The sequence below is a fragment of the Mchenga conophoros genome, linkage group LG15 (assembly GCF_057382185.1).
Source record: "Mchenga conophoros isolate Kocher_MC1m ecotype Shallow Benthic linkage group LG15, M_conophoros_male_GT1.1, whole genome shotgun sequence".
In the NCBI taxonomy this organism is placed as follows: Eukaryota; Metazoa; Chordata; class Actinopteri; order Cichliformes; family Cichlidae; genus Mchenga; species Mchenga conophoros.
Window position 1 is genome coordinate 34,852,348 of NC_140540.1, and position 22,937 is coordinate 34,875,284.

Sequence of the window (22,937 nt, forward strand, 5' to 3'; positions counted from 1 at the left end):
TGGGCGGCTGTCCTTTTAGCTTCCTCCCAGGATGTCATGCTGCAGCCAGGCGCGGCTCTCCAGGAAGTCAAACCTGATGACCTGATGCAGGCACAAAGGGATGACCCCACGATGAAGGAGGTCATCAGACTTAAAGAGTCTAATGTCAGACTCAGTGAGAGTATCAGGAGGTCGTTAGAAGGATCTGCTTGTAAACTCCTCCGCGAGTGGGACCGATTACACCTCGAAAGTGGAATCTTGTACAGACGAACACCCGAACGGAAACAACTAGTCCTACCTCTCCTGTACCAGCCTATGGTCTTGAAACATCTTCATGACCAGATGGGTCATGTCGGTACTGAGAGGGTCCTTCATCTCGCACGAGAGAGGTTCTATTGGCCTCACATGAAGAGGTGCATAGAGGACTACGTCACTAAGAAATGCTGTTGCATTAAACAAAAGAAACCCACAGTTCATGTGCGTGCACCCATGGGCAACCTGAAGTCCAACTCACCACTTGAACTTGTCTGTATAGACTACCTACATCTTGAGAAAAGCAAAGGCGGGTATGAATACATTTTGGTGGTGGTCGACCACTTTACACGGTTCGCTCAGGCCTACCCGACCAAGAACAAATCCGGGCGGACTGCAGCCGAGCGGATCTACAATGATTTTATACCTCGCTTCGGGTTCCCCAACAAACTCCATCACGATCAGGGGCGAGAGTTCGAAAATGAGCTCTTCCGAACTCTTGGGCAGCTCTCAGGGGTTGGTCATTCTCGGACATCCCCATACCACCCCCAGGGTAATCCTGCAGAACGATTCAACCGCACCTTGCTGCAGATGTTGCGTACCCTGACAGACAAAGAAAAGGAAACATGGAAAGATCATCTCCCACAGGTTGTACACGCATATAACTGTACTCGTCATGAGTCCACTGGTTATTCCCCACATTTCTTGCTTTTTGGCTGTCACCCCCGCCTTCCGGTCGATCTGCTGTTCGGCCTGGTTGAGGAAACTGAACCAGTGTCGCACGGGGGGTATGCTGAAAAGTGGCGTAAGAGAATGACAGAGGCCTATCAGGTTGCCACCAAAAATAGCCTTTCGGCTAGTGCTAAGGGGAAGTCGTACTATGATCAGAAGGTGAGGGGAGTGGTACTGAAACCAGGGGACAGAGTGTTGGTGAGGAACTTAGGCGAGCGGGGTGGACCTGGCAAATTACGCTCCTACTGGGAGAACAGGATATATGTGGTCAAGGAACAGGCTTCGGATAACCCAGTGTATGTCGTCCATCCAGAGGGTAATGACCAGGGAAGGACTCGGACCCTGCACCGGAACTTGCTCCTCTTGGTCAATGATTTGCCAGTAGAGTTCCCACCACAACCAACTAAACTAACCTTAAGATCGACTCACAAACAGACCAATGCTCGAGTGAGGGGTAAAGACAGGGAAGGACGGATAGAAAATGCTGAGACCTCTGATTCAGATGATGACCCGGGTAGTGGCTACTGGCTGAGGGTACCACCAATCCAGGCTGAGTTCAGAACAACCGTCCCTTCCGGGAAACAGGCTGTCAGCCAGGACAGATTGGAACCGGGTAGGCAGACGCAGGCTCAGTTGGAAGGAGGATCTGTTCTGAGCCCGAGAGATCTTGAAGAGCCAGGACGAAGGACACCTGTGATAGATGCCGAGGACATTGTTGAGAATCTGTCAGAGGTGGCTGGAGCCCACGAAGGAGGTCCATTAGGAAGAGGGGGTCCCATGGCACCTGAGAATGGAGATGAAGTTGAGACTCACCAGTGTGACCGCGAGGGGAGTAACAGTTCGGCAGCCCTTAGCTTGCCTCAGTCAGAAGTGGAACCTGAGTTACCTCGACATGAGTGCTGTGATGAGCAGGTAGGAGACTCTCAGTCTAGCTCACCTGCCCCACTGAGGCGATCCACCCGACAGAGGCGTCCAGGCCAAATGCTCACCTATTCATCTCTAGGTCATCCAACATACCAGTCACGGCCCACTGTAAACATGGTAGATACTTACCTCGTGCCTTCGGCCACCCTGTGGCCCCCACAACCAAGCCTATCTTCATTCCAAGGCCCACCGGTCGTCCAGGTCCCATATATCTCTCTTCTCTACCCCATATGTAGTTATTAGGAAGAAGCCCTAAACTATGGTGGTTGCTTAATCCTAGAGAACCAAACATTCCTAAGTGCTTGAAGTTTTAATTTAAGGGTTTGATTATTCACTGTCCGAGATTTGACGAGAATACAGAGATTGGGAGTGTAAATTTGTTTCAAGTGTCAGGAGCCACTTTTGTTGTAGGGGAGTGTGTGGCACCCCTGTGAGGGAATGACCACATTAATGTTATTTTGTGTAAAACACTCATGTAACGGGACATTTTTCATTGCTATATGTATTTATTTTCAGTTCTTTAAGAGGATAGAAAATCCATGTAATAGGGATTCATTTTATGTTAGAAAGCAGTGAGGGTGGAACTTTGGTGCTTGCTCCGGGGTTTGGGGGTGCAGTAAGTGGAGCCCACCTTCCGCTGCTTCCTCAGACACGTTCTGGAGGAAAGCAGAGACGCATCGTGTCTTCCTTACTCCGCTCTTCACCTGCTTTTACAGGTCGGTAAATGGTGCTCGCACCGAAAATGTTGTTTATTGTTACCATGGTTACCCACGTTAACGTGAATGAGAGAGTTAAGGCGGTCCGCCCGAGTTAATTACATGTAAACGCGGGAGAAAACCAGAGGAGTGTCCCGTGCGACCGCACCGCGAGCCCGCTCGTTAGGTGGAGCGCTCGTGAAGCAGAGTCAGTGCGCTCCTATGCTCGGTGCAAACGTGTTGTAATGCTCCAATCGAATCAGTTCTGTGAGATGTGAATGTTAATAGTTATGTTGAAAGTGACTGAGTAGATTAGCTAGTGTAACACAAGCACTCTGAGCAACTCTGTGTAGCTAACAGAGGCATTCACGGGTTAATTAAACAAGCTGTGTTTCATGATGCACTAAATAGTGATTTTGCCAGTAAATTACTGGAGGGAACAAATGTAATGTATTTACCAATGCTGTTATTGAATATAACTGTTTAGCCAGTAAGACACTGCAGAAGACAATGTGATGTGTTTATTGATATGATAAAAGAATGTAGTTGTTATGGAAAGAAGTGTGAACTTAAGAAACTGAACCAGTTAAAAAGAGTATATTTCACTGATGTTGTGAAATAAGTAAATGTAATTGATGTGAATGAGGAACCAGCTGAACAGTATATTGAAAGCTCATGTTTAGTGTTTTATAGCATTTATTTGTGTGAAATAAATCAGACTCAGACACGTTCTGGAGGAAAGCAGAGACGCATCGTGTCTTCCTTACTCCGCTCTTCACCTGCTTTTACAGGTAACATATTGTCATCGTGGTCTTCATCCTTGGGACCCGTAACAATACCGTGGAGACAAAGACTATCACAACGTTTCCCAACCAGAAGCCGTGGGTGGATAAAACCATCTGCAACGCTCTGAGATCCCGCACCGCTGCCTACAACATGGGACTCACAACGGGGGACATGGACCCGTACAAAGCTGCGTCATATAACGTGCGGAGGGCGGTGAAAGAGGCGAAGCAGCGCTACGGGAGGAAACTAGAGTCACAACTCCAACAGAGTGACTCTAGGAGCCTGTGGCGGGGACTAAGGACAATAACGGACTATAAAGCACCAACAACCGGTATGACGAACGCGGCCGTGACTCTGGCAGACGAGCTGAACACTTTCTATGCTCGCTTCGAGGCTGCAGCTAAGGTCTCCAACAATGCTAGTGTTAGCGGCGCTAACGGCTGCAGACAGGAAGATACTGCCAGCACCGGAAACGTGCTCGTCATCTCCGAGCATGAAGTAAGGAGAGCCTTCAAAAGAGTGAACACCAGGAAAGCAGCAGGACCAGACGGCATCCCAGGTCGTATCCTAAGAGACTGCGCATACCAGCTAGCTCCTGTGTTCACTGAGATATTCAACATCTCTTTATCTCAGTCGGTGATCCCCACATGCTTCAAAGAGTCCATCATTGTTCCTGTCCCGAAGAAACCCCACCCTGCTTCTCTCAATGACTATCGCCCTGTAGCCCTCACCTCAGTAGTGATGAAGTGCTTTGAACGCCTGGTCAGAGACTTCATCATTTCTTCACTACCAGACACACTGGACCCACTACAGTTCGCTTACCGTCCAAATCGTTCCACAGACGATGCCATCTCTCATCTCCTCCACACATCACTCACTCACTTGGACACTAGAAGGGGGCATTATGTTAAAATGTTCTTCATAGACTACAGCTCTGCATTTAACACCATAATTCCCTCCACACTCACCACCAAGCTGGAGCATCTGGGACTCAGCTCATCTATGTGTCAGTGGATCTCCAACTTCCTAACTGGCAGACCACAGGCAGTAAGGATGGGCGGACATGTCTCAGCCTCCACCACTCTCAGCACTGGAGCCCCCCAGGGGTGTGTTCTGAGCCCCCTGCTGTACTCTTTGTACACATATGACTGTGTGGCCACTACCAGCTCCACCACCATCATCAAGTTTGCTGACGACACCGTCGTGGTGGGCCTGATCTCTGATAACAACGAGACGGCCTACCTGAAGGAGATTAGGAATCTGGAGAACTGGTGCCAGAGGAACAACCTCCTTCTAAATGTCAGTAAGACAAAGGAGCTGATAGTGGACTTCAGCACTAAGCAGGAGAGGAACTACCAGACCCCCGTCATCAACGAGTGCCCAGTGGAGAGAGTGGACAGCTTCAAATACCTCGGAGTTCACATCACGCAGGACCTGTCATGGTCCTGTCACATCAACACCGTGGTGAAAAAGGCCCGACAGCGTCTCTACCACCTCAGACGCTTGAGAGACTTCCAACTGCCCTCCAAGGTGCTCAGGAACTTTTACTCGTGCACCATAGAGAGCATCCTGGCGGGAAACATCTTAACCTGGTTCGGGAACAGCACCATGCAGGACAGACGAGCTCTACAGAGGGTTGTGCGGTCAGCTGAGCGCACCATCCGCTCCGAGCTCCCTGACCTGCACTCAATCTACAGCAGGCGGTGCTGGACCAAGGCCAGGAAGATCGTGAAGGACCTCAGCCATCCCAACAACAGACTGTTCTCTCTGCTGAGGTCAGGAAAGCGATTCCGCTCCCTGAAGACCAACACAGAGAGACTGAGGAGGAGCTTCTTCCCGCAGGCGATACGGTCTCTCAATCACACCACCACACAGTACTGACCCACACATATGGTTCTTACACACACACTGGACTTTCTGGACATTGTTTTTGCACAACACTGGTCACTATATTCTTCATTTCCGGTTAATACTTGTACAGCTGCTGTTATTGTGTATATATTTATTTATATTTAGATTTCTTCATACATTCTTATATAGTTCTATATTGTGTATTTTGTTGTACAGTTATTTTATTTTCAACTTTAATTTATATATTTTATCTTATTCTTTCCCAGTTAAATTTACCCTTCATTCTAATTTGTGTTGTACAGTTATTTCATTTTTAACCTTAATTTATATTTTATTCCTTCCTAGTTAAATTTACCCTTTTTAATTTTTCATATTTATTTCCTATCTTATTCATAGCCTTTTCCTTTTTTGTTTTCTTTAGGTCACGAGCAGTTGTCCAAGCATTTCACTACATATCGTACTGTGTATGACTGTGTACGTGACAAATAAAAAAAAATTTGAATTTGAATACGGGACAATTCCGTTTTTTATGGGACGGTAAGCAATTCTACTAACTAACCTTATAAATAAAATAAAGTTCACTATCAGTAACATCATAGCACCCGCCGAGCTGCATAGAAACTCTGTCATGCTAGCTAGTACGCAGTACGAGTTATTGTAACTGACTGCAAAAAGTCAGCACAACGAAAATAAACTACACCTAAACTTGGTTTATATCTGACCTAGATAGACTGCAGGTCATAACTTCTTACCTGAAGTTCAGTTCACCTGACACTCGGACCGGCTGCCGCCTCGGATCTCTCCTCCTCCTGCCTCCCCTTTCCCTCATCCATAGCCACCACCAACGAACAAGTTATTCTTATGCATCGGCCAGCATTTGGGCGATCCACCACCTTTCACTGTTTATCCCGTTACAAAAAAAAAAAATAAAATAAAATCATTGGCCCATAAAAATGAAAAATCTCCATCGGCCAGTCCAGCTATGGTCGTGCCATCAGTTAACCCTTCGCGTGTCAGCTGTGGCACACGTGCCCATGGTTGCAAACCCCTGATCTAGAACAACAGCCATCATGACTACAACAGAAGCAGCAGAGACAGCTTCCAGGTGGCTGCTGATCAAGAGGAGCGATCTGTGATCTAATGCTGCTGGATGCCAATAAGGGCCTGATTAAGTCCAGCTGGGTTACATAGGTGAGGATGTATGATCTTGTGATGTTGTGAGACCCAAAACACCCAGGATACATCACTGATGATGTATCCCAGCCATTCATTGGATGTATCTTTCATCACTGGATTCTAAGTATTTATTTAGTGAAGTCAAAGCTTAGTTTGAGAAGAGCAGATTGCTGTGTTTCAGGGTTACAATAAGAATTGCCATGATGGGACTATACAGGGAAAGGGCATCTGGACCCTTGCTACCAAAACTGTAAAAGCAACAAAGACTTTCTACCCAGCTTTCTGCATCTGGGGATTATGGAAGCCCGTTTCCGCCACTAAAAAAAAAAAAAAAGGATCCATAACTCAAAATTTCGAGTTATTTTCTCGAAATTTCGAGTTATTATCTCGAAATTTCGACATATTAACTCAAAATTTTGAGAAAAGCAACTCGAAATTTCGAGTTAGCGCTGCCAATCAGTAATCTACGTGAATGACGTCATTTCCATGTTACCCGGAAGCTGAAGCCCTCAGCTACAAATGCTACAGCTAAGCTACCGGTATTACATCCAGTCGTGAATGCACAGATTGCTGAGTGTTTTCAGCCTGGCTTCACAAATGATGAAATCCCTGTGTTATTAGCTGAATCACATGGTGTTACTATCAGCAAACATACTTTAATTTGTTGGGATCCGTTTTTGAGTGCGCGGTCCTGCGCCATATGCTTCCGGGTAACAAGAAAGCGACCTCATTCACGTATATTTTTGATTGGCAGAGCTAACTCGAAATTTTGAGAAAAATAACTCGAAATTTCGAGTTATGGATACTAGCTTTTTTTTTTTTTTTTTTAGTGGCGGAAACGGGCTTCCATAGGGGATGGAGCAGTCAAGACCACGTTTGTAATTTCCCAAAACATCACAAAAAAACAGTAAGTTTTGCCGTAAGTAATGCGGACTTTGTTTTGTGGACTCTGTCATGCTAATATGCCCTCAGAGAAAAGTAGCATTACAGAATGTACCCCTCGCTAGGTAAGCCTGATCAAAAATATTGCAGGAAACCTGGAGCTTCACTTGCAAAACAAAATTGACATGGCAGCTCTTCTGGAAAAATAGCTGTGATGTCAACGAGAAAAAGGTTGCTGCATACTTGGAAAGGCTCTGGATTTTATGGGATAAACTCGCAGGTTTTACAGTGTCTTGCCAAGTGCTGAAAATTACCATAACTAAACTAAGTTAACTATAGTAAAAAAAGAATTTAACTAAAATCGTTAATTTGGGAATTGAGCTGCTTATCCCTGAATTAAGGGATTCTCAGAGAACCATAGCAAAAAAGTAGATATATATCAAGATGGCGCCACAGGAGAGGCTACCAGTTACAGGAGCCCTAACCAACTTCCATTCTTTTAACTTATTTAATCTGTTTTCCTTGCTTTTTTCACCCTTTTTTGTAACCTGTCACAAGAATGCTAGCCAGAAGCAACTTGTGACGTTAGACAAGGCTGTAGAGCTTGAGTGTTGAGAGCAGAAGAGACGGTACAAACCATGTCTACCCTTGATCATTATGGGAAATGTTAGATAAGATCGAGGAATTGGTGGCGCTGACCAGACTCCAAAAGGAGGTTAGCATGATGCGCTACATAGAGTCGTGGCTAACACACCTCTCTCGCTTCCGTCAGTGCACCCCAGGGTGGCTGTGGCTACAATGAAGCTTGCCATCACCAGTGTGTGAATGTGTGTGTGAATGGGTGGATGACTAGATGTGTAAAGCGCTTTGGGGTCCTTAGGGAATAGTAAAGCGCTATACAAATACAGGCCATTTACGATTTACCATATACAGTACACACCTCACTCCAGACTCTCATGTGACTGTACCGAGATTCTTGTGAGAGCGGATCAGGACGCGAAGAAGACTGGCAAGAGGAAAGGTGGGGCGATCGTGATGTATGTGAACGAGAAATGGTGTAAATCGGGACACATCAGCATTGTTTTTTGGGTTTTTTACACCAAGATAGCGCTGAGTATGGCAGCCTCATCGCGAGCTCCCCCAAGCAACATGTCACGACCGCGGTGGTGGATGTGTGGAATTGGAGATAGGACCCAAAATGCGGCAGCTCTGGTGCAGATGAGTATTTATTTAACAAAAGAAAATACAAAGAGCAATGGCGCGGGTGAAGGTGAAACAGGAAAACCTAAACTGGGTAAAACTAACAAAACAAACCAGAAACGAAGATGCAGGGAGGTTCGGGGAAATACATACGGAGAGACGCAGGGAGACCGAGGGGAAACAACACAACTTAAATACACTCAGAGAACACAGGGAGATTACACACAGGTGGGGAACACAGCTGGGAGTGATTAACGTGACGAGACTAGGGAGACATGAAGACACGGAGGCTGGGCTAGGCGACGCTGAAGCAGAGGCTGCAGCTGGCGTGGATGATGAGGCTGCAGCTGGCGTGGATGACGGCTCTGAAGCTGGACCAGATGAGGCTGACGGCTCTGAAGCTGGACCAGACGAGGCTGCAGGCGGCGGCGTGGAAGCCGGAGACGGAGGCGCTGCAGGTGGCGGCGTGGAAGCCAGAGACGGAGGCGCTGCAGGCGGCGGCGTGGAAGCTGGAGACGGAGGCGCTGCAGGCGGCGGTGTGGAAGCCGGAGGCGCTGCAGGCGGCGGCGTGGAGGCCAGAGGCGCTGCAGACTGGACGGATCCTTTGGACCCTCCAGCGACGACAGGAGACGAAGGCCGGACGGGCCCCTCGGACCCTCCGGCGGAGACAGGAGACGAAGGCCAGAGCGGTCCCCCGGACCCTCCAGCGGAGACAGGAGACGAAGGCCGGAGCGATCCCTCGGACCCTCCAGCAGAAGTCATCACTAAGCCAGCAGTCATGGAGGCCACTAGCTGACACAAAGGCGACTGGCAATGCACTGAGCACTGGCTCTGCCCAGGCAACGCTGACATGGTGCAGTTCTCAGGTGGCTGCTTAAACTTCAGGGGTTCAGAATCAGCTGGGGACTGAGACCTAGCCTCTGGGGAAGCCCTGGAGCGGCAAACTGTGCCAATGGCGGCTAAACTATGAAAAGCACCTTGAGGTGAAATTAGACTTTCTCCCTGCATGGAGTGAATGAGTGAAACTGGTAAGACTGGGGCCTGAACTACAGGTGACACTGGAGGCGCTGGGGCCTGAACTACAGGTGAAACTGGAGGCGCTGGGGCCTGAACTACAGGTGACACTGGAGGCGCTGGAGACTGAACTGAAAGTGACACTGGAGGCGCTGGAGACTGAACTGAAAGTGACACTGGAGGCGCTGGAGACTGAACTGAAAGTGACACTGGAGGCGCTGGAGACTGAACTACAGTTGACACTGGAGGCTCTGGAGGCTGAACTGAAAGTGACACTGGACACTGAAAAGAGGAAGACACTGGTGACAGAGCAGAGTGTGTCTGCGGGGCAGCTAACTGAGCAGAGAGTGTCTGCTGAGCAGGTGATACGCTGTTCACAGAATCATCTGCCGCACAGAACACAGCCCCTGAATGAACAGTCACACAGTCCGAAAACGGAAAAGAGTCCTCACTCACCACAGCCGGCGAATTAGAAGCCCGAACGTCCGGCTGTGGGATCGGCGTTTCCTCCCCGCAGACGGCTCCGACGGGCCGGGCAAGATCACATCCGGTGAGTCGGGCAGCGAGGCAGGAGTGGCTGAGAGAAGGTGCGGTGTGTGCTGGAGAAAAGCCTGCATGGTCGGAGGAAGCGTTTTTAAAAGCCATGGCAGGCCGGAAAAGAGCCGTTGTAGCCGGTTTTCAACGGTGCGGCGAAGCTCGTATGGAGGATTCTCCAGCCACAGCCCGAGGAGGATCTCCACATTGTAGCTGATGTCATCCTGGAGCTCCTCGGACGGATTGAGTGCCGCAAGGTCCATGCTGGCTGGTTCGTACTGTCACGACCGCGGTGGCAGATGTGTGGAATTGGAGATAGGACCCAAAATGCGGCAGCTCTGGTGCAGATGAGTATTTATTTAACAAAAGAAAATACAAACAGCAATGGCGTGGGTGAAGGTGAAACAGGAAAACCTAAACTGGGTAAAACTAACAAAACAAACCAGAAACGAAGATGCAGGGAGGTCCGGGGAAATACATACGGAGAGACGCAGGGAGACCGAGGGGAAACAACACAGATGAACCAGCAACTACTATGACAGAAGACACAACTTAAATACACTCAGAGAACACAGGGAGATTACACACAGGTGGGGAACACAGCTGGGAGTGATTAACGTGACGAGACTAGGGAGACTGAAAACACTCACATAAGACGCAGACCTTCACAATAAAACAGGAACTTACACATGAAAGGACACAAACTAAGAAACGCGGACTAGATACAGGAACACACGGGCAGAACAGAGTAAACACTAACCAGAGGAAGAACAGAACCAAAATCGCAAGAAGAGAAAACACAACACGCTGGGTCAAAAGGAGTTCAAGTTTTGGACCCTCCGTTTACTGACCCCCCATTCATCTCACCTGAGACACCTTTTGTTCTGGGCTCCTGGAGAGCCGACGCAGAGGGAGAAAATCCGGCGTTCTGGTTCGACTGAGATGGCACACTAACAGACAACCGCTACCCAGTTTATTACTTGCTAATGTGCAATCTCTGGAGAACAAACTGCGCGAGCTTGGGGCACGGCTCTCATTCCAGTGAGAGATGTGGGACTGCTGTGTGATCTGCCTCACAGAAACCTGCTTATTGGACAAGGTACCGGACTCCACCATGCAACTACCGGGGTTCTCCATGCACTGCGCGGACAGGTCACAGGAGCTAACTGGGAAAAGCAGAGGCTTTGGTGTGTATTTCATGATCAACAACAGCTGGTGTGATTATGCAAATGTGCACCCGGTCAAATCCTTCTGCTCACCGGACCTAGAGTACCTGATGATTAAGTGCCGACCATTCTGGCTATCAAGGGAATTTACAGCAGTGATCATTATGGCTGTTAACATTCCCCCACAATCCGACACTGATCGAGCACTCGGAACTGTACAACGCAATCAGCAGCACGGACACCGTGCACCCAGAGGCAGGATTTATCGTGACCGGGGACTTTAACAAACGAAACCTGAAGAAAGTTTCACCAAAACTTCACAAACACATTCATTTCAACATTCATGGAGACCAGCTACTTGACCACTGTTACACCTCCTTCCGGGATGTGTACAAAGCCCTACCCCATGCCCCATTCGGCCAATCAGATCATCGCTCCATCCTGCTCCTGCGCAGCTACAGGCACAAGCTGAAACCGGAAGCTCCAACCATGAATGCAGTGCACCACTGGTCGGACCAATCAGAGTCCATGCTGCGGGACTGGGAAATGATTTGCATGGCTGCTGACGACATTGATGAGTACACAGACTCAGTGTGCAGATTCATCAGAAAATGCATAGAAGATGTCGTCCCATCCAGAATAGTCAAATCCTACCCAAAAACCGTGGATTAACAGCAATGTTCGCACGGCACTGGCAGCACAGAGCACTACTTTGGGCTCCGCGAACACATCTGACTACAAACACGCACATTACTAACTCCGGAAGATGATCAAAGCAGCCAAACATAAGTACAGGGACAGAGTGGAACAACAATTTGACAACCCTCGGAGTATGTGGCAGGGACTAAACACAATCGCAGACTTTAGAGGGAAAATTAGCACACCACAGACCACGGTCTCTCTGTGCGAGGATCTAAACGTATTCTACGCTAGATTCGACACAGCGAACATCACAAGACCGGACAGTGTGACGCACCGCGGATGACGTCAGTGTGCAAACAGTGTCTGAGGAGGATGTGCGGAAATGCTTCAGGAAGGTGGATGCATGCAGAGCTAATGGTCCGGACAGGATCCCTGGCTGCATCCTCAAGTCATGCAAGGCTTAGCTGGCTGGAGTGTTTATGCACATCTTCAACCTTTCTCTCTCTTTGTCTGTAGCCTGCTTCAAAATGGCCACCATCGTCCCTGTACCCAAATCCTCCACCATCTCATCACTGATTGACTGGCGACTGGTAGCCCTGACCCCCATCGTGAGCAAATGCTTCGAGAGGCTGGTCAGGGACTTCATCTGCTCTGCACTACCCGACTCACTGGACCCTCTACAATTCGCATACCGCCACAACAGCTCCACTGATGACGCCATAGACCTGACATACATACTGCCCTCTCCCACCAGAAGAAGAGAGACACAGAGTGTGAGAATGCTGTTTGTAGACTACAGCTTAGCATTCGATACCATCATTCCCTCGAAGCTGGACAGGAAACTGCAGGATCTAGGATTAAGCAGCTCTCTCTGCAGCTGGATCCTTAACTTCCTGTCTGACAGATACCATGGTCAGTCTGGGCAGCATCACCTTATCCCCCGTCATAATAAACACTGATGCTCCACAGGAGTGTATACTGAGCACTCTCCTGTACTCACTCTACACCTACGACTGCACGGCCACTAGCAACTCCAACATCATTGTGACAACACTACAGTGGCGGATCTTATCACCAAATGTGATAAGATGGCTTACAGGGAGAAGGTCAGCGCCCTGACCCACTGGTGCAGAGAGAACCATCTCACCCTCAACGTCGCAAAGACAAAGGAGTTAGTGGACTTCCGGAGGTGCAGAGAAGCACACACTCCCATCACCGTCAACGGACCTGCTGTGGAGAGAGTGAGCTGCTTCCGTTTCCTAGGTGTACATCTGGTGGAGGACCTCACATGGTCAGTACACACAAACAAAACAGTGAAGAAAGCACAGCAGTGCTTCTTCACTGTTCACTGTCACTGCAGCCTCTCCATCACAACTGACCAGGTGCGAAGTCGGCTGAGGAAGATGAAAACCAGGAAGGCCACAGGTCCTGGGTGGCTGTAGCTCAGGTGGCAGAGCAGGTCAGCCACTAATCAGAAGGTCGGTGGTTCGATCCCAGGCTGCCTCCTGACTGCATGCCAAATATCCTTGGGCAAGATACTAACCCTATGTTTGCCTACTGGTGGTGGTCAGAGGGCCCGGTGGCGCCAGTGTCCGGCAGCCTCGCCTCTGTCAGTGCGCCCCAGGGCAGCTGTGGCTACAATGTAGCTTGCCATCACCAGTGTGTGAATGTGCGTGTGAATGGGTGAATGACTGAATGTTGTGTGAAGCACTTTGGGGTCCTTAGGGACTAGAAAAGCGCTATACAAATGCAGGCCATTTACCATTTACCTGATAGAATCAGCTCCAGACTATTGAGGGATTGTGCAGATCAGGCTCAGTCTCTGTCTGTGGAAGATCTCCTTTGTGGTACCAGTCCCAAAGACAATGCACCCCAAGGAGCCGTACCACTTCAGACCCCTTGCACTGACTTCACACCTGATGAAGACCATGGAGAGGATCATACTACACCACCTTCGCCTATTAGTCGGGACAGACCTAGACCTGATGCAGTTTTCTTACTAGCGGAACATCGGGGTGGATGACGCTGTCATCTACCTGCTGCCTTCTCTCATCTGGAGGGCACCAAGTGCACTGTGAGAGTCAATGCTTTTTGATTTCTCCAGTGAGGGCAGAGAGGGACAGGGGGAAACTCAAACTGGTCAAGAGGGCCAGCTCTGTCCCTGAGCAGTCCATTGAGCAGGTTGGGGAGGAGAGGATGTTGTCTAAGCTAACATCCATCATGGACAACACCTCCCACCACCTGCATGAGACTGTACAAGCACTGCGCAGCTCGTTCAGCAGGAGACTTTTACACCCACAGTGCAGGAAGGAGCGCTACCGCAGGTTATTCCTACCAGCAGCTGTCAGACTCTATAACACAGTTTAACATCCTATTGGTTATCTTACTCATCAGCTTGTTTGTTCACTGTACATTTTATATATATCTCCGTACAATTTTTCTGTACATTGTTAACTGTATATACAAACTTCAGTTGCTTATGTATATAGGACAACTTTGTGTCTTCACTTTCATATTTTATATTCTCCTTGCTATAAGAGCTGTGTAACACCCAAATTTCTCATCTCTGGGATAATAAAGGTTTATTTTATTCTATTCTATAAGGTATTTTCACCGTGGTTAATAAAAACAGCTTACCGAGGATGTGACATCAAAGTGAAAGACCTTAAGATCTTTTTGTTTTGGTGTGTCATACAAAGACTGGATAATCTTGTGGTCATCAACCTCATGTTCTGTTAGCCTGATGCACTTCTTAAATGCAGTTCCTTGTTCGATATTTCTCTCCAAGTTTTCAAACAACCTTTGGATATACAATGACTTGCCTAAAATGACAAAAAAAAAAAAAAAAAGAGGCAATCTATTGTTTGACAGAAATGAGTCCATCAGTAAGTCTACAGTATTAAAGATGCATTTCTAGAAATCAAGACAAAATTCAGCATGCTCTTTTCTACAAAAAAAATCTTAAATACTACTATTCAAAAGTTTGGACACACCTTCTAATTTAATGGTTTTTCTTTATTTATACTATCTACTACATTGTAGACACATATTTAAGACATCAAATATATGAAGCAAGATATATAGAATTATGTAGTAAAGAAAAACAATGATAAACAAATCTAAATATGTTTTATATTTTAGATTCCTCAAAGAAGCCACCCTTTGCTTTGTTGACAGTGCTGCAAACCCTTGGCCCTCTCTCGGTGAGCTTCATGACGTCAAAATGGTTTTACTTCACAGGTGTGCTTTATCAGGGTTCACTTGTGGAATTTCTTGCATTCTTAATGGGGGTTCTAACAACTGTTAGAATGTATATTATGACAAGAACCTATCCAATCAGTTAAGTAAAGAGAAACGACAGTCCATCATTACTTTAAGAACTGGAGGTCAGTCAGTCCGGAAAATTGCAAAAACTCTGAATGTGTCCCCAAGTGCAGTCGCAAAAGCCATCATGATAAAATCAATGGTGAAATCTATATGTAATGTTTTTATCCCATTACTTAAAAATAGTGCAGAAAGAAATTACTCATAAGAAAGTATATTGCACATGCAAGACTCACCAACTCCTGCACGACTGGAAGAAACAATACCAAAGGAAAAGCCTCCTTTGAACATAGCATTCTTGTAGTCTGAGGTAACAGTGTAATGCCTCAACAAATACTGTTGAATCCTTTCCAGTGGCTCTTGTGGCACCAAGTCTGTTTTGTATTGACTGAATGCAGTAGGAATGTAAGTGTGCTCTCTATCAGAGCTGCAAAAGATCACTAGCCTGTAATCTTTTTTCAAGAAGCACAGTTTCTGAAAACACTTTTCCATTGCACAGCTAACATCATAGGAAAGCTGGTCTGCCCACAGCATTGTGTAAATCTTCTGGCCAATTTCACCTGATGTTAGACATCTTCTTAGGAAAAGCTCTACTTGTTCATGAGATGTTGAAGGGGTACACAAAAGCACTTCATCATAAGCTGGCAATGGCTCGTAGTAGTTGTTCATGTACAAGAAGATACTTGAAGTCAGGACCTCATCATGTGGGCAGATTATGAGATTAGGTTGTTTTGATCTTAGGCCTTTTGGAAGGTTCCTTTTGAGTGAATGGTCTTTCGTCTCAGAGAGTTCTGGTTCCTCTTCCAACTCATTCTGATTTTGGTTTTCTGTCATCAACTGCAAGAGACATCCTAAACTCCTAATGTCTAATAGGTCATGGAAAAATATTTCCTTGTTTTTCATGTAGCCATTCCACAACTCCTCCAACTCTTTCAAACCCACAGCCTGGGGTAGCTCATCTGCTGGGTCACTGTCATGTGCAAAATGGCTAACACTGGGTGAAGATAGTTCATTGCATTCTCTATTGCTTATTGCATGAAATCTACTCCATGTACTCCAGACATCTGATGTTGTGCAGTTTGCTTTGATAAAAGAAAGCATCATCAGTGCTTTGTCTTCGAGTTCTGCATTCATGTTTGTTGGAATCAGAACACTGCACAAGTAGAATATTTGTTCTGCTGTGAAGTAGTTTAAGTAGTAGTGGTTAAATCTCTGTGTGTCCATGAAGTCTTGCCAGTTATCAAGAAACATCTCCATCTTCTTGGATAGAGATGTAAGCTGTTCAACTAAACTTCCATTTACTTGGAAGCTGTGCAGGGTTCTGCAAAACTTTATTCCCATAATGATACATGGGTCACTCTGAGTTTTACAAAAAATCTTAGCTTCCCAACACCTGAAAAGTGGATTCCCTGCAGTGTGAAGGTCTACAAATGCTTTTGCAAGTCTTTGGATGTTTTCAAACACCTGAATATGAAGAAGAAATTAGATTACAGGTGATATAAAAATATAAGTTATTGTTAAACCATCAATGTAGCAAATGATAAAAAATTTTTTAAAAAAAAATCATACCTCAGTGAAGCGCTTCACCTCGCTCTGATTTTGTTGTTTTTTTCCAGACATAAGCATAAGTTTATTTTGCAGCTCTTTCAGGTCCTCATAGGTATATGTCATGTTTGTATGTCCATCCTCAATTTGCAAGGTCAGTGAATTCTCTAAAGTAATCTAAAAAGGGAAGAATAAAAAATGATTACCTCAAATGTGTGTCCTTACCCCTCCAAAGTTTATATGGTATTATTGTAAAACGGTCTCTTTAAGAGAATTTGGGTTAAAAGGTAATAGTATCTCAGGAAATAACTGTTCATTCCACATATAAACTTTATTCCTCTGAATCTATTTAACAATAGCTAGTATATGATATTATACCTGCAATTCATTCAAATGTAAGTATTACTTTCATGCCAGCTATTTATTGTACCTTTTTCTGTTGTTGTGCTTTGATGATATATAACCCTCTCTCATTCATGGATGTAGCCAGAGACAGCGATGACAGTTCAACAGATCCATGGCTTTCTCTAACAGTTTTTAACCATTCTAGCTGGCGGGAAGTATCCCGCTGAAACAAAACAATGAAAAAACAAAGAAAAAACAAAACAAATGTTGAAGTTTTTTACCTACTGCAAGTCTTATTCACCTGATCACACACATTCCTACAGCACTTTTATGCCTAAACACTTTCTAACATTTACACAAACACTCACACCCCAATGAATTTGTTGGGGACAACTAAGACATGGTATAAGTGGTCAGTTTATCCCTTCTACTACTTCCCCATGCTACAGTATTGTTTGGCAGGTGAAAGAACTTCTTTCTAATGCTGCCCCCACCATCTGGACCCCGACCAGAAAATGGGTGTATGGAAATGGTTTTATCGTACTAATGACATTAGTTATATTCATGTGCAGTGGATGGAATCTCACCAGTTTCTCTGGTATCTTTCTGTCATTATCAAATGCATTCCATAACTTTGACAATGCATCTTTGAATTTCTCAAAATCAGAGTCCTGTTTCAGATCATAGAGCATGGGTGAGTAACCAAGGACAGCATCATGGAAACAGGCTACTCGATCGACATCCATGTCATTTTCTCCAGCAGAGATCGACGCCAGGTCAACAAAAACTTTCAGCTCGCTGATTTCTGAAAAAAGAAATTTCCTTTAGCTGTTATGAGAGTGTGTTTAATTTTTGGTTGCAAGGAATGGCATACTGTACCTTCAAGCTCTTTTTTAACCCACTGGACAAACTCTTTACTCTCACTGAGTGCCTTAAGACATTCCTTGCGGTCATTTGTGATGCCTTTTATATTATTTTTTGCTTCTATGAAGGCCTCATCAATGCAATTCAGGTTGTTTCTTTCTTCTGTCTTTCTTGAGTCTTCTTTCTAAAAATATTCATTTACAGTTAAAGAAAAAATTGCAGTTACTAATACAGAATCTAAGTATCAAGCATTTAAAGATAATTTTCAGGTAACCAATTAAATTATTATTTCATAAAAAATTGACAGCACAAAGCTCTAGAATATATTTTCCACAGCTGACCATGACTGTGCATTCTTCTGGAACTTTTTCTTTCTTTTAAAGGACGTAAACACAAATCTAGTCTTCTTACATAATGATAAATTATTAGAAAACATACCATTTGAAGAATTTTCTCCAGCACATTGAAATCACCTCTTGGACATATTATGTTTTTGATATCCATGATGATTGTGGAAGAGTCCACTGCTAGATGAACATCGTGGTATTGCTGAATTTGGCCAACCCTTCCTTTGACCCATTTTCTGTCATCAGATAGGTCTACTCTGCACATAATGTCTAAGTCTTTCCGCAAATCTTCATACCTTCCTTTATAGTCTTCAAAGATGCTGTTAATTTCCTGCAGAGGCAGTTCTCCACTTTTTAAACTATCATAAAGACATCTGTACTTGCTGTAGCAGATTTGAAATAGTTCATAGTAGACCAGATCAAGAGTATAGATTTTTTCATCATCGTCAGTATTTTCAATGTCATCTTCATGAGGCTGGTCTCTTGAAAGGTCCTCCAGCTTGTTTGCCCAAAACCTTTTGAAGATTGAACTGTCTTTAATAGCATGCAGCTCTGAAGCCATTTGATGTGTTATTTCAGAGAGGCTGAAATAAGTAACCTTTGCAGTTGTAGGTGAAGTCTGTCCATCAAGAGTGTAAACCTTCATAAATTCATTCAGATTCACTGTCTCGATGTTCTGTTGAAGTTTTTCGTCTAATCCATTGAAGTCAACTGCAGATTAAAAAGATGTTAGTTATCATCTCAGTACTAATCATATTAACTCAGACACAGAAGTTCTTGGATTCTGAATTTTTTGATAAGTAACTTGATAAAATCGCATTCTTAGACCAATTTAACTCATCCTTAACTCAGCACTTTGTGTTTTGCCAACCTTGAATCAGTGAAACTGATCACCTAATATCATTTGATACTGCCTCACATTCATGTTTATAAGGGTGTATGTAATGCAACATAATCTGTAATAGGGAATTTGTATTGCAATGCAAATTCTGTATTACCGTAATTGTCGGGCTATAAGCCGTTACTTTTTGCACAAGCTTTGAACCCTGCGTCTTTTAGTCAGATGCGGCTTTTCTATGGATTGCCCATGATTTTTGTCATATCGTAAGACGATTTGTTTTGTTTGTGCCGCTGTTGTACGGCACTACGTTGCCTGGTGGAAGGATCGGGGTTCAAGAGTGGTATGTTGGTCACATGTCTGTCCGCCAGGCAACGTAGTGCCGTACAAAGTAGCGCGAAAAACAAACTTCAAAGTAGCGCTACGCGTTCAGCAGGAGGTGTGGATGATGAGCGGCGATAAACTTGCGAAAAGCAAGTTATGCCCAACTCCACCAGTGGATTCTGACAGCGTGGAAAAGTGTGAAAACATCCACGATCACCAACGGATTTCGAAGGGCTGGACTGCTGCATGATGGAGAGGAGGACACCGCCACGGCCCTTCAGAGGGTGTTCAACTCTGACATTGACAACGAGGATTTCTTTGGTTTTGAAAGTGACAAATGTCACAATATGGCTGTGTGCAGGCAAGAGTAGGACCCAAACGCAAACTCTTAGAGACAAAAAGTAAACTCAAAAAACACAGATTGCTGGTGTGGAGTGGGACACAAAAAACAATACAAAACTAAACTGGGAAAACTAAAGCACAAGGAGCCACAGGGAAAACTCACACAGCTATGAGGGAGGACGCAACACTGACAAAGAGAAAGATGGGGCTTACAGTAAATATACTGAGGGATAACGAGGGGGAATGAGCCACAGGAGGAGAGCACAGCTGGGAGTAATTAGGCAGGACGAGACAAGGGAAGCAAAACTAGAAACATTAACATAGGACAGACTGTGAAAGTAAAACAGGAAACACACTGACGGAACTCAAGACATGTAAACTTAACAGACTGGGGAGACAGAACATAGGGACCTGAAACATGGAACAGAAAGGCACAGTAGACACAACATGAACATAACAACGCCACAGGGGAAGAGTAAAACAAAATGCAGGAACACAGGACCTCTTTCAAAATAAAATGGGAAACATAATGAAACGCAAATATGACAACATAAGAAACACAGACATGAAGCACATGAAAGACAAGGGAGACTTAACAGGGGTTGGAAACACAAGGGGAATCTAATAAACAAATGAACTTAGATAACCTAATGAACAAAATAAACTCAAACTTAAAACGCTGGGTCAAAAGACCCAGGATCATGACAACAACGAAGGAGAGAAGCGTGACGAAGCCATCCTGAGCCTGTTCGTTTCGGACACTGGAGGAGAGGACTTTGGTGGTTTTAGTGCGCAGGAAGAAGAGAAAGATGGTGGTGAATGACTGATTTTTCTTCTTGTTAAAGCCGTGTCACTGCACCTGAGCCTAAAAGGTAGTCCGAATCTATTTTTCTGGTGTGCTGTAGGTTATTGTTATATACTACATTTGTTACTCATTTATGAAGCACAGTACATGTTTTGTACTTGTAATTACCGATACTTGTACATATACCTAAAAAGTTATGCAAATATGTACCCATAACTTGTTTTTCAAAATATTAATAAAAGTGATGTGTCTCCAAACAGCCATCTCTTTCCTGACAATTCCCTTTGTGCATATTCTCTTACATATGATAAGTCAACATTGAAACACCTGCGGCTTTTAGTCAGGTGCGGCTAATGTATGTACAAAACAGGATTTTCCCCTGATTTTAGCTTGTGCGGCTAATATTCAGGTGCGCTTTGTAGTCTGGACAATACGGTACATATTATATTTGTAATATTATTTGGATATATTACACATATATCCATCATGTCCATTTTTTCCCCATTATTCTACACTGTATTAATTCACTTGTAGCCTCAGGTGAAATTTTAAAGGATCCAATGTGTAAAATGAATCACAAAAAGCTATATGGATAGGTCATTAGCACTTTTCTACTGTACATTAGCATTAAAACTGTTTTATACAGCATTCCTCATTCATGCATGTTTAAGTACTCACACTTCCACTTCCACTTAGTAAATCAGAGAGCAACTTGGAGTTATTATCTTAGCAGATATTTGGCATTCATACTGGAGCAGCCAGAGATCAAACCACCAACCTTCCAACTGAATAGATGAGGTGATCTATCTCCTGAGTTACAGCCACCCAGAAGTTATTCATTCCTTGTTTTACTATGTAGTTTGTCTCTTTAGTCTTACCTCTAGTTTGACTTTCTGACAGTAATTTTCCTTGATTGAGTTCAGTTTTGTGTATATCCCTTTTTTTTTTGCATTTTCTTTATTTCTTTCTTCATTTGTGTCATCAGACAAAACATTACACAACAGTTAGCATTTAATCTATTTGATATTAGAAGGTGGAAAACAGTTAAGGTATCTGATAGAAAAATTAAAGTTATGCAACAAGTTGAGGAAATGTATCTCTCTCTCTCTCTCTCTCTCTGCCTGTCCCTCACTCCATGTTATTCTAAGCTATTTTTTATTCAAGTACTATTAGCATTCTGTTCCAGCACGCTGTGTAATTAAACTAATTTCTTTTGACACATATATTTTCCCTGAAAAAGTGTGTGATTATGTATATGTATGTAAAAGTATGTGAAATGTATAAAAAGGCCCAACAACATCGCCCTGATGAGCACTCTAATACACTTTTACATTGTATGCTGTCACTCCCTTGCAAGTAAATAAAACACATTAAACTGACTGTTCTGAGTGTTTCTTTATAAGAAATTTTTTCTGACAGTTTTCTTAAATAAATATTTTCGAACTTTGTTTATTTTCAGTTTTTCTGTATTTTTTTCCTTTTTTTTAAAACCCATATTTAACGATCAGTTCCACCTTTGCAAATGGTTGGTCAGAAGATGCTACCATGTCTCTAAAAGACACACTGTCTTATTAATATGTCTTAATGCGACATCTAGTCTTTGTGGTGTTCTTTGTGTAAGTACCAGAGCATACCAATGAGACATTCATGCCCCCTTACAATTGCTAAGAGATTTGTAAGAACTGGTTTTACAGTGGAAAACTTGCATAAGTCAACTATAGGCATGTCATACGTTTTTAGACTGGACGAATAGCGCATAAAATCATCGATTTAGACTGTAGGAAAAACATGATTTACTGTGCTGCTCACAGGCAATCAGCAGCCACTGGCAACTTGAAAAATGCAATATTTTGTTAGAAATTACTCAGTACATAATTTGATATTGTGAATGAATGAGTATAGCACAATAGCTACAACATGACCATTCAGTTTATATTTATTGGCTCTCTTGCATGTTATACTTCAGTGAACCTCAGGGCCACACCCAACAACCTCCACGAGGGGTAAAAACTTGTGACTCTCCACCATTTACTTTTAGAATTAAAGAAGCCTCTTGGATGAGATGTGAAACTTTTCAAAAACCTAAGGTAGTCCAGTTGCCTTTTTTTCAGTTGTAAAAAGTGGCAAAGCATCGATCTAGTGTGCTCTGGTAGCTTTACATTTTGTTTTTCCACCATAATTTACCATCCTTAAAAAATCTTAAGCGTTTAAAAGTTCTCTTTACCAATGTTAGCAGCTTTTCACTGGCTGAGATGCTGCAATGTTACCAGTATTTGGTCTAGACTTTAAGAAGACAACTTAAGAATACAACTACTTAGACAACTTTATCATTCTGGGAATTTTTATAGAAAAATAATGGACAGACTAGAA

At 44.4% G+C, this 22,937-nt stretch overlaps 1 protein-coding gene across 1 annotated transcript in view; it reads right to left on the reverse strand.

Moving 5' to 3' along the window:
* Positions 1–22,937, reverse strand: part of LOC146558750 (E3 ubiquitin-protein ligase rnf213-alpha-like) — a 144,115-nt gene that overhangs the window by 81,110 nt on the left and 40,068 nt on the right. The window contains exons 18-24 of the mRNA XM_085245913.1: positions 18,350–18,969; positions 17,927–18,095; positions 17,635–17,852; positions 17,133–17,270; positions 16,727–16,879; positions 15,394–16,621; positions 14,471–14,655 (exon numbers count right to left, since the gene is read on the reverse strand). Coding sequence (XP_085102039.1) covers positions 14,471–14,655; positions 15,394–16,621; positions 16,727–16,879; positions 17,133–17,270; positions 17,635–17,852; positions 17,927–18,095; positions 18,350–18,969 — 2,711 coding nt within the window. The remainder of the gene's footprint in view (positions 1–14,470; positions 14,656–15,393; positions 16,622–16,726; positions 16,880–17,132; positions 17,271–17,634; positions 17,853–17,926; positions 18,096–18,349; positions 18,970–22,937) is intronic.